The sequence below is a fragment of the Chelonoidis abingdonii genome, chromosome 3 (assembly GCF_003597395.2).
Source record: "Chelonoidis abingdonii isolate Lonesome George chromosome 3, CheloAbing_2.0, whole genome shotgun sequence".
NCBI classification, from domain to species: Eukaryota; Metazoa; Chordata; order Testudines; family Testudinidae; genus Chelonoidis; species Chelonoidis abingdonii.
In genome coordinates, this window is record NC_133771.1 from 102,783,555 (window position 1) to 102,796,212 (window position 12,658).

Here is a 12,658-nt window from a genome sequence, read left to right on the forward strand (position 1 = left end):
TTCTTAGCCCTGCTAACTTGGGTAAAGCTAGCGCAGGTATGTTCACCCAAGCTGCAATCACGTCTGGGACTGCAGTGGAGAAATAACCTTAGACTCCTAAGTGCTCAAGTCACTTGTGAAAATGAGACTTAGATTTCTGAGTCACTTACACACTTTTGAAAATGTTACTCTCTGTCTTAAGTTACCTCAAATATGAAAAAAGTAACAACCAGCTTGTTAAAATATTAAAAGGTACTTGAACTTTTCACACTAGATACATTAAAAATAAGCTCACTTTTCTAATGCATACTTTGTTTCAAAAGAGTGAATAGCCAATCTAACCTTCAAAGTGTCTCTGTTTGCTTCAGGAAGGAGTAGTACCAAAAGATTCAATGCTTGCAGTTGATGTTTCTTAGTTGGAAGATCTGCCAAGGAAGCATATACATCTCATTTCTTTAAAAGTTTTATTTTTTTCCTCCAAAAAAGGCATGATTTTAAGTTAAATATTCTTGTAAAATGTCAAGTTTATCCTGTTCATAGATTTTCTACGTAATGTTAATGAGCAACAGCAGTTGCAGCAGTGACCCAGCAGTGATAACAATAGTGATAATAGCAGTATTGAGGATGGCACTGATAACTGTCAGGACTATGTTCCTATTCTCTAACAATTGTACTTCTTTTATTGCTCATGAACCTGCAGAACAGCCAGGAACATTTAAAATAAATAGTTATGCAAGCGAATGATCCTCTGGTCTATTTTGCACCATCATCCTTAGCATAAAACAGACTTAAATGTTGTGGATCTAGTCTAATCATGCGAGGATTCCTTGGATGTAGTAGAGCCACCACAGGAGCTCCTATATGACCCTCTCCTGGCTGCCAATATGGCTAATGGAATGAGGACATGGACAGTGCCTTCTTAGTTCCCAGTAATCCCTGGTTCCTGGAACAGCCCCAAAGGGCTACTGGCAGCCCACACAACTTAAAACATCCCTGGGGTAACTCTAAGTTGCAACTAGGAACTGACCTATAGCTCACTGGCTGTAGAATAATGGGTGCACGAAGGTGACTTAAACCTTTACCCCTACCCCCTCATGACTTGTATCATGTGCTCTAGAATCTTGGCCACTTTCCTGTGACATGTGAAGAGATTTCGTGTGTGTGTGTGTGTCTTGCTCTCTTGCCTCTTTGGGATTCTCTTAATGCCTTCCTCCAAAAGTGACCAGTTCTTCTGGTCATGGACAACAGGAAATGGATTTCTTTGAAACCTGTCAGGACCCTCCTGCGTTGGCTGGAGGAGTTAATAAAAGAGGGGCTCCCCACACCTGCTGGACTTCTAAGGAATTGCAAAATCAGTATTCCACACACTCTCTTTTTAAAGCAACTGGTGTGTGTTCTTGCCTAGAATGGTGCTTTATTAGCCAATAGGCTACGTTAGAGTAGATTCTCACAGTAACTGGCTGATTATTGGGGAACTGATGGTAATCAACAGCTCTGATTTTTTTTTCTGGCACATAGATACCAAATATCCTCCAAATATTAGCAGAAACAGCATCTTTTATCTTCTGGTTGATTTCCTGCTGAACTGTAACTTCCTCACTGTTGCTTATTTAAAGAGAATGATCATTTATAAACTGCTAATATCTTAACTGTAGTTTTTTTAGGGCTTGTTTCACTGAAACAGAGAGCTTGAGTTTCCCAATCAAGCTAGCCTAGCTCCAGTGATGAGAAACCACATTGAAAAACAACACTTGTGCTACACCGAGTTATTGGCTCAGCAGATGGCAAGTTGTTATACAAGCTACTGCATCCCCAGTGCATTCCTAGTTCAGGTATCAGCATCACTTAAGTATCAACCCACATCTCCTTGACAAGCCAGCTAGCTCTAGCATAAAGCACCACTTAACTCAAGCTAGAGAATTTTGTGTGTGGATGAGAGTCGGTTCTGGGGCAAAACTCGAGTTCTAGCTCTAGCTAGCAGTGAATGAAGGCAACTCAGAAATCATGCTTGCCTTATAATTCACCTAGTTTTTTCCAAATACTGTGATATAAATCTGCGTGTTTTCTTTCCCATGTATCCTTATAAATGAATGAAAAATGTGAAAAATGTCTCATTTGAACACCAGCAAAGCAACAGCCAATCTTTTCTGGACAGAATTAAACCTGTTGCTATTTAATGTATTGCTCAGGCTCTCATATTGTTAGTGAAAATGGTTTCACAGCCAAGGTGTATTTGTTGAGATAACTCCCTTCTCTGTGTTTAATACATTGCTGTTTGTGGTGTTGCCTCTGTAAATCTGAGACCCAGAAGAGACGCTGCTTACTCTGCACATCCTGGAAAGCTTTGAGATATTCCACAGTGAGCAGTGGCTGAGGCAGTTCTCGGATGAAGAGTTTTAAAAGACTTGCTGCATCATGTTGCTTTACACTTTCCCAGTTGAAAGTCCCTTCATAAAACTTTGCTTCCAGTTCTTGGCAAAGACTCTGAAAGATAGCAGAACAGAAAGTACCACCAATGTGGAGTTTTATTCACGCTGGTGGAAGATGTGTGCATTTCCCATATAGCAATTCCTTCCACCCTTTGAAAAAAATCACATCTGAAATTATCATTCAAGCACCACCTGCTATTGCTACTTTGCTACAAAAAGAGAAACTCTAGACCAGAAGTATTAGAAGTGTGCAGTTAAAACCAAATGCTAATAGGCACCAGACAGCATAGCTGTTCCCAGGGCACTGGCATACGCATAGGGCCAAATCCTGCAGTCCTTCCTCAGGGTCATATGATACTTTGTGCAGGAAAGAGCCCGATAACAGCCAGAGAATTATGCAAGTTGAGACTCAAAGAGTCTACTACTGATACCTTCCGCTGCGCCAAAGTTGGCCCCCTCTTCCTCTTGCAGCACAGGAAAATATCCAAACCTGTGGATGGCCTGACATCTGTGGAGAATCTCAAACCAACTGTGAGGCATGTTCAAGTCCCTACTGAATGGCTCCCATGGGAGTCTTCACTAGTGTTGGACCTTAAACCTGCCCTTGTTTTGAGGTGGGGATTGGGTTCTCCAGCATGGAGGGTAAGCAGCATCAAATAACACTGACTGTTTCAGCATTGTCTTTTGCAGATATAACTGTGTGGTTCTGAGGGGGAAGGCTGCTTTAGCCATCACCACCCTTTGACAACCATACTGGAGATTCTTCAGGGGGGTTCAGAAGGAGTGGGAGCATATCACAGAGCTGCTGTTCCTGATTTGTGCCTCCCACTTCAGATTTCACTCCATTAATTTCTTGCACTACTGGATGGCTCAGGAGACCTGGAGGCACCTAGGCACCAAGAAAAAGAATCCAGGACCTGACCCATGCCAGGAGAGGGGAGAAGCCACTCCAAATGTGGGCGATAACAAGCACCAGGAAAAGGGAAGCGCTTCAGCCACACCCTGAGGGAAGGGCTATCCCTGTATATAAAAAGATTGTGTTTTAGCTGACGGGCAAGTGTCCTTCATAACAGATGAAATTTAAACTGTGCACCCAAAAGAAAAATTGTGACAGAATTTAAAAGGAAGCATCAACCTAGACCATTATTTCCTTACTAGAGATTTTCTGTACCAGCCTATAGAATTCTAAAACTATTCTATAATTCTCTACTGATTTCTAGAGGACAATAAAATTTCAAAGAAACCACAAAGAGTATTATTTTCTGTTAAATTCTCTGCTGTTTGTGTAAAACATTGATAATGCTCAAAGTTTTACAAAAGTAATAGGTTCGTTCAAAGGGGAAGTTCTTCCAAATGTTTGATCCTCATTATTTTTGCAGTTACTTAGTGAATGATTTCTTATCTGGAAACACTCCCCCTATTAAACAAAACAAAAAACAAAGTCACTCCAAAAATGTGAAACTGTTGGAAAGTGGAAATGAAGCACTAAGCAAAGTCATGAAGCATCTTAGTTACTGGTAAATCAACAAAGCCAGTTTCCATAATATTCTTTTCCTTCAGTTGTTTCTAATGAAGCAGCTGTTGGACAAAGTTCTACATGACAGAGACTGGCAGATATCTTGAGGTAGCTGAATCCATTTAAATATTCTTTCCATTTAGAATTTAAGGTCTCTTTAGACCATTCTTATAACAGTCCGCATCTTGATGTAAATCACACCATGTATTTGGTTTTCTGTATTAAAGCAAATACTCAGTTATGGTTTGTGTGTAGTTGGCAGTCACTCTGTAATGCGAAGAGACTGTGAATAGTGACCTGAGCAGTGTATAATGTTTGTAGAGATAATGGGAGAGACTCTCTATGCAATTTGGCTGCTCAGTGCTATTCTGCAAGTTGAATCTGGCCCTTAAAATGACCTAATTAGGCCAGGGAATATTATCCTCCAGTGGCATACAGCCTACATAGCAGTCCACTAGTCATCTGGCTCAGGGGGCTCACCTGGTTAGGTGCAGAAAAAGAGGTTGGAACTCTTGTGAGAACAACTCATGAGATTTTGGCACAGCAGAATCTGGATCTTAGCCTTGATTGAGCCTCAAACCTGACCTCCTGACCTCTTCCCCAAACGAAATCTGGATCAAAACACCATCTCCTTGGCTAGTCTAAATCAAATGTGTTTTATGTAGTTTTATTAAGATTTCATTGCCAATCTTGCCATTACAAAAGTGTTAACAAGACAAAAGTAAAAATGGCAAATGAGTATAGGCTTTCAGGGTTTTGAGAGTCCATGCAATATTTTACCTTTACTCTTGCTGCTACTCCTGGTATTCGAAGAAGTCCTTCTGTATCCAATCTTGCCTCTTCTATCTGAGAAATCAGCTGTTAATAAACAGAAGCCAAGGTGCTAATTAAAATGTTACTGGAAGATAAATATGGAACAGTGAAATCTGTTTTTGAATACAAATGATTGCAAAGTGGATTATCATTGATACAATTATATGTGTCCTACAAGGAACACCTGATACTGCTCCTTTATTTTTCATGTACACTATTAAGAGTTTTTTTAAAAAGGAAAATGTAAAGTCAACACTTTCTACAGAGACAGGGAATTATTCAGATTTCAAAAATAAACCACCAACTGCTTATCACACTAAAAATCTGCAACTAATAAAAACTATTTACTGCAGTACGAAAGACCCTATATTCTTTCATATACCCTGTCATTTACCACTTTACCAAGGAAGATCTAATCATTGAAAAGACTTCAGGTTTACTAATACTGATGGTCTCATAACAGACTCAAATGAATTGCTAATCCTATGCATGTTTTAGATGAATTAGAACAATCACTGTAAAATATTTATACTGTATTACATGTATGTGACTGATATGGGAATTTCCTGCAAGATTCTTGGAAGATTTTGTTGTATTAAGTTTATGTATTAGTGTGGGCTGGGATTATATGTAACCTCTCTAGGGGAAGAGTGACAGATGTGAGACCTGAGAGTTCAGAAGGCTATACTGAAAATGTGCCAAAGAAGTATGGACTTTTTGGACAATGAATGTGAAGTGCATTTCTTGGGAAATGCATAGAGAGAGGTTAATGCAAATTCCCCAACTTCTATTATGCAAAAACCAGCCTGTTGAAGCTATGCTTGAGGAGAGGGTCACTGTCTGCCTATTACCTGTTACAGAAGGCAAAGACCAAAGGCCTCAGCTGTATAAAGAAATGGTTCATCTGCCCAGCCTTTGTTCTGGTTCTGGATGTAAGACGGATGAACTTGTAACCATGGAAAAAACCTAGTGGTGGGTGTTGAAAGCTGGAGTCGGGGTGACCTCTGTTAAGCTTTCCAGCACATGTAGATTCTTTTTATTGTTTTAATGTTTTCTCTGTAACACTTTTACTATAATAGTAAATGTGGTTGCTTAGAAAGGGCTGTGTAGTAACTTGTAACTACGGGCAATACACTGGGCATAGCTCTTAGAGCAAAAACAAAGTGGAGGTGCTGGCTTGTTAGGCAGTCTGGCTTGCTGGGGTATCACAGTATAGGTCAGGGAGCTGTGCAGCCTTGCATCTGTGGTCAGAGGGGATTGAGATGCAGGATTTCACTTAGAGGAGGTGACACGTAGGAGTCAGAAGCCTTTAAGTGGGCGCCCCCCAGAGATGGCAGGGGGAGCTACAGGTACAGTGGCCCTGAAACTGTGACAGTGTATTGGGTTGGATAAAGGATATAGATGATTGTGCTCACAAAGGGATAAATCTAATCATCACCCAAAGAAGTCTGTAAGTATCAAATGGTTACACTACCTATTATTTCCTAGATCAGTGTTTCCCAAACTTGGGATGCCACTTGTGTGGAGAAAGGCCCTGGAGGACTGGGCCGGTTTGTTTACCTGCCGCGTCCGCAGGCCCGGCCGATCACGGCTCCCACTGGCCGCGGTTCACTGCTTCAGGCCAATGGGAGCTGCTGGAAGCAGTGGCCAGTACATCCTTTGGCCTGCGCCCCTTCCAGCAGCTCCCATTGGACTGGAGCAGCGAACCGCGGCCAGTGGTAGCCGTGATCGGCTGGGCCGCGGACGCGGCAGGTAAACAAACCGGCTCGGCCCACCAAGGGCTTTCCCTACACAAGCAGCGTCCTAAGTTTGGGAAACACTGTCCTAGATTAACACTTGATGCAGTGTTTAACTTGGGCAACACTTGTAATATACATGTTTCTGTGACAGCTAAGGTTTGAACTATAAACTATGCTGTACAGCAGCATTTTTAATTGCACAAATAAAAGGGGATTATTTACTATTCAATGAATTTATGTAATTGATACAGATCATGAGAATGTAAAAAAAGCCACCAAAGTTGGAATACATCATAAAAGTTGATTTGTTCAGAATATATTTTCCTGGTTAAAGACTTTACTTATTAATACTCATAGATCCTGATTCCTACATCCAAGTTGCACTTGGACATGGTAGACAAAGGCCTCCTGATCATTGCAGAAGTTAGGGCAGCAGCAGGACTATTCTAACTTCTGCCACCGGGCCTTATGCCAGTGATGGATCAAATTTAATGGACCTCTGCTCTCCATGCCCCCTCCCACCTACACCCATTCTGGAACGCCTCTATGCCAGAGGTGAGATATAGCAGCTGGCACACCACCAGCTGTCCCCCAACTGAGTTTCCCTGAATGAGAGCAATTCTAACAGTCTATGTCCAGCTGTTTTAAGGGTGCTTTGCACTGCTCAGTGGTGCTAAGTGGCTTTAGCAGACCAGATAATCAGTACCATAGTCTTTCTGCAGGTCTCCCCATTGATATAAATAGGGAATTCCATATACATATTCTTAGTTTTGAAGGTTAGAAGGGACTGTTATGGTCATCTGGTATGACTCCCTGCAGAAAACAGGCCATAGAACCTTGCCCAGTAATTTCTAATTAAGTCTATAACTTCTGGTTGAGCTACAGCAGATCTTTTAGAAAGACGTCCAGTCTTGACTTAATGACTGCATGTGAGGGAGAATCCATCACATCCTTAGGGAGATCTAGGGGAGTCAGGCTCCATGCTTCTTAAAAATTTTAACTAGTTTGAAAGTTCTAATATAGGAATTAGCTTTTCAAAGTCTGGAATCCAGCAGGCCATATCATGCCATTAGTTTTTAATTAGGACTCCCTACTGAAATCATATCTATAGGACGTTCTTAAAAAACGATGTTATGGTATTATCCAATATTTATAAAATTCACAAAACTGGAAGTAAAAATGACAGAGTTGGCGTTTTGTTTTTTAGGGAGGTGGAGGTTGGTTTTTTTTTTTTTTTTTTACAAAATTGATGCTTATTTTAAAAAAATCTTCCTGTTGAATTGGTTTGTTTCAGTGATGTACAACCAATATTTTAAAATTCCTGAAAATATTCTCTTAATTTGTTATGAACCTCCAAGTCCAGTAGTGGATGTGCTGCAGAAATGAGAAGGGAGAGATGGAAAATCCATTCACATATTTCCCCATTTAAACAAAAAAGGATTATAATCAAGATAAGATCACACAGCAAATAAATTAAGTGTATTTTCTAGAAATGTTTATCTAGAACTTTCTTCCTGGAAAACTATACTGAATAAATCAATGGTATAGCAAGGTGACCAGCATATATCATCTGCAGTGGAGTAGGGTGAAGACCTATTTGGAGGAAGTGGGGACTTTTTTATTCTCTTTTTTTATTACTGTCCATTTGGTACAATCTTGTCCACAGAAAAGGTAAAAAAAAATTGTTCTTCAGAAGTGTGTTTTGTTTTGTTTTTGTTTTTTATAGTCTCTAAGAGATAATTTCTGGCAGGAATGATACAGCAGTAGTCCCTAGAGAGGAGTAGGAAATTACTATAAATCTCCTTTTGATCCAGTGGGAAAAAATAACAAAAAAGCCCTCAAAAACCTCTAAAAGGCCTCTCCAGCACTTCAATTATTTGTCTTGAAAAATAACGGCCTATTCTCCTAGGAATACATTTCTACAACTCCTGTTAAACAGAATTTGGCCTGGAATGGTGTTAGATGTTGGACATCTAGTTTCCCGGGCTTACTAATAAACCCTGACCAAATCATGGCTGACTTAATACACCTTAGTAATGAATTTTTGTAATAATAATTCACTAGATGTCCTAATTAATTACTCTACTCTAGCACTGGAGTATGCCAATGGCAATTCACAATACTTCTAATGTAAACAACTTAAAATTACTTGCTGAACTGTATTCTCTACTCCACTAACTCAACTAAAGTAAGTTAGTGGAGTAAAGAACGGTACAAAGGCCATGTATCCAACTTGGTGCATTAACAGTACAAAGCATAGCCCTTAATAAAAGCTACAGTCTCTTCTAATGGAGATGAATGCTACATTTGAGGTTCACAGTACAGAGATGGTATGTTACTGTGAAAACTTGATTATAGTGAGCATATGAATCAAAGGAATTCTACAAGGAGTGGAAGAAAGGTGGGATTAGCAAGGGAAGCTACCTTAGTGAGGTCAGAACATGTAGGGATAAAGTGAGGAAGGCTAAAAGCCAAGTAGAGTTGGACCTTGCAAAGGGAATTAAAACCAACAGAACAGGTCATACCATATAAATAAGAAAGAAACTAAAGAAAGTAGTGGGACCGCTAAGACACTGAGGATATGAGAGTTAAGATTACACCTACGCACATGGCCCAATTCTAAATATACTTCCTCGTCTTAATAAGCTAATGAGTAGGACTAGGATGATGGGTAAGAAACGGGAAAAGGATGGGGTGGCGTAAGTCACATTGATAGAAGCCAACTTGAACAGCTTAATAGGACAAAATCGGCGCCAGTGACAAATCTTCATCCCAGAAATTAAAGGAATGGCGCGAAAGCCATTGAGCCATTAGCAAAATTTAATGAATATAACGACCAGGGGTTGTACATATACTGGAGAATTGCTGACATAGTTCCTATCTTCGAAAGGGAAAAGTGATCCAAGTAAACTATAGGCCTGTTAGTTTTGACATCTGAGTATGTAAGTCCTTGAAAAATTTGAAGGAAAGTATTAGGACTTAGGTCAAGGTAATGCAAATTTCAAACATGGCTTGTTACTCCAAGGTAGATTTTTTTCTGCCACAACCACTGTCTCTCTTGAAGAGGGACAAATATTTAACAAGAAATGCATTAGCATCTAATATACCTCGCTTATCCAGTAAAGGCATAACATGAGTTCCACATGGGCGAATTCGTTCGTTATGGGGACATTGAGATGGGACAAGAAAATGAAGGTGAGATAAGGAATATGGTTAAAGGGAGCATCCAACAGGCTACTGAGAAGGGAAACTTGTCAGGTGGCGAAGGAGTTTTACTAATGGAGTACCTTAGGACAGCTTGGACAATCTATTAAACTTTTTTATCTGACCCTTGGCACAAAGAGCGGAATGTCTATCAAGTTTGCGATGATACAAAAGCTGGGGTATGCTAACCAGAGAAGGATCCGGAATTCATACAGAGAATGCTGGGATGACTTTGAGGTCAAAGAGTGGAAATGTAACCGGATTGATTTATAATGAAATACAGGCAATCATGCACTTAGGGATTACTAAAAGAATTTTAAGATATACATTGGACACATCGTGGAGCAACGAGGAGGAGAAAGGACCTTGGAGCTATTTGTTGATCACAGGAGACTCAGCCACCAATGCGATCAGCCATTAAAAGCACATGCGGTTTAGAGTGCACAGCGAGGTTTCCCAGCAAAGTAAGGCAGTGTGGTAGTACCGTTATATAAGCACGGCTGAACTCTCACTCGAATAGACTGTGTGCAGTTCTGGTCTCCACATTTTAAGAGAGGAATACAACGAACAGGTCAGATGATGTGACTAGGATGACTGAGGAATGGAAAACTAAGCCTTAGAAAGGAGACTCAAAGAGTGACTTGTTTAGCCTAGCCAAAGAAGCTGCTAGGGGATATGCTTGCATCACTTATAAATATATCAGGGATAACATTAGGGAGGAGGATGATAAATTATTTAAGCTTGTACAAGTAACACAGAACAAATGGGACAACACTGGACATACTAGGATTTAGACTTGAATTGAATGAAGGTTTCCTACATTGTAGAGGAGTGAAGTTCTGAAAGCCTTCCAAGGGGATAGTGGGCAAAAGACATATCTCCTTAAGACAAGCTGATAAGTTAGAAGGGATGTAGAAAGATAGTTAATTTGGCAACTATCTTGATTAATGTTGATGGAGATCTGAGTACTGCAGAGAACCTTCCGAGGGCTGCTGGTATCTCCACAGCCAGGTTAGCGATCGCCATATTTGGGGTCGGGAAGGAATTTTCCTCCAGGGCAGATTGGCAGAGGCCCTGGAGGTTTTTCGCCTTCCTCTGCAGCGTGGGGCATGGGTCACTTGCTGGTGGATTCTCTGCAGCTTGAGGTCTTCAAACCACAATTTGAAGACTTAAATAACTTGGACATAGGTTAGGGTTTGTTATAGAAGTGGATGGGTAGGGTTCTGTGGCCTGCTTTGTGCAGCAGGTCAGACTAGATGATCATATTGGTTCCTTCTGACCTATGAGTCTATGAGGACAAATGCTATCACCTCTGCAATCCAGTAGGTTTGTAACAAACTGACTTGTTCATGCCTACTCACTTTGTGAAAGATCAGTGGTATCCTGGTGCCTGGTACTTTCTTCTGATCCTGTTCCAGCAAAACTGACAGTGGGACACCAAAAAGACCAGAGTCTACACAAAGAAAAGAAAATAGAGACATTATGCACATCTGCTCGAATACATGAGATAAGTGGCACAAAACACATTTTCAAAGAGATAACTCCATTCAATACATTCAGAGCCATTGATCTTCTCTTCAGCATATCTGAATGTCTTCATCAATCAAGTCATTCAGAGCATGATTAAACAAAGCACTTGGCTAAAAGCAAAGCACTTGTTCATCTCCTCCTTCACCCATAAATGAGGAGTCCTCTGTTCTACCTCCAAATTGCCATCCACACACTCTGCAGTACAGTGAAGGAAAATGCATAAATGAACCATCTGCGTGATTCTCATTTGTGGAAAACTGTTGTGTTGATGATCCAGAAATGCAGATCTACAAGTTTAGATGCCAATAGCTTTACTAAGCTTCCCAAGAATTTGGTTGCTAAAATGAAATAGATGTAATTATACTGTAATCCACTTTTACTCTAAACAGTCCTCTCCCTCTGTGTTTTGAAAGAAGAGCTAGTCAGCATCCATTGTGCTTTTTTGCATCCTATAGTGTAAATAGGTTGATAGTGCATCTCAAAAAAAGAATATCTTAATATGAAAATTAAAGCCAAGCTTGTTCCATGCTCGTTATAAGCCCTTGTTAAAAATGGCCATTATCTCATCTTATCTAACTTTACTTTATTAAATGGTCCTATATGTTTATGGTAAGAGTGTTCTGCCTTAGATAAATACTAATCAGAAGTGAATGGTTTCTGAGAGAGCAGTACACTGGCAAACTATTGAACCTTAAAGACTTGTGTCTTGTAACTACTCTGCTGGGATAAGGTTAATGCCCACAAAGGTCATTTTTCTGGAACTGCGTATAGAACAGTGATACAAGGTAAGTGGACCAACTTCTGTTGGCGGAAGAAACAAGCATTAAGCTTCACAGAGGTCTTCCTCAGGTTGAAAGAAGATAATCAACATTTCCCAGTCTAAATACAAGGTGAGAAAGATGGTTAAGCATAAAGTGTTCACACATGCTGTAGAAGACCACTTAAAATGAAACAGGCAATTAAGAGTTAGAAAATAGTAGGATGTGTTACAAATTGTTGTAATAAGCCATAAAACCAGTGTCTCTGTTAAGTCCATGATTTTTAAGTGTCTTGCAAAGTTATGAATTTAAGTTCTCAGGCACATCTTTTTGAGGGTGTTGTGCAGGTTTACTTTGAGAACCAGGACTGAGAAGTCAGCTATGGAGTGACTGCTTTGGGAACAGCGTTCACCCACGGGTGATAGGGTGTCTGTTTTTTTATCATTTTTCTGTGTAAGTTCATTCAAGAGGGTAGTGATTATCTGGTTTTACTCTCATAGTTGTTGTTGGGGCATTTGATACCCTGGATGAGGTACACCATGGGTTGTGATAGGCTCTGTTTGCCAGAAGCTGGGAGTGGATGACAGGGGATGGATCACTTGATGATTATCTGTTCATTCCCTCTGGGGCACCTGGCATTGGCCACTGTCGGAAGACAGGATACTGGGCTAGATGGACCTTTGGTCTGAC

At 40.4% G+C, this 12,658-nt stretch overlaps 1 protein-coding gene across 5 annotated transcripts in view; it reads right to left on the reverse strand.

The window, feature by feature from the left end:
• Positions 1 to 12,658, reverse strand: part of ARHGAP18 (Rho GTPase activating protein 18) — a 144,017-nt gene that overhangs the window by 18,556 nt on the left and 112,803 nt on the right. For all 5 annotated transcript variants that reach the window (XM_032803468.2, XM_075063940.1, XM_032803467.2 and 2 more), the window contains 4 exons: positions 11,042 to 11,133; positions 4,705 to 4,782; positions 2,304 to 2,463; positions 322 to 404 (listed from right to left, as the gene is read on the reverse strand). In XM_032803468.2, the coding sequence (XP_032659359.1) occupies positions 322 to 404; positions 2,304 to 2,463; positions 4,705 to 4,782; positions 11,042 to 11,133 (413 nt within the window). The remainder of the gene's footprint in view (positions 1 to 321; positions 405 to 2,303; positions 2,464 to 4,704; positions 4,783 to 11,041; positions 11,134 to 12,658) is intronic.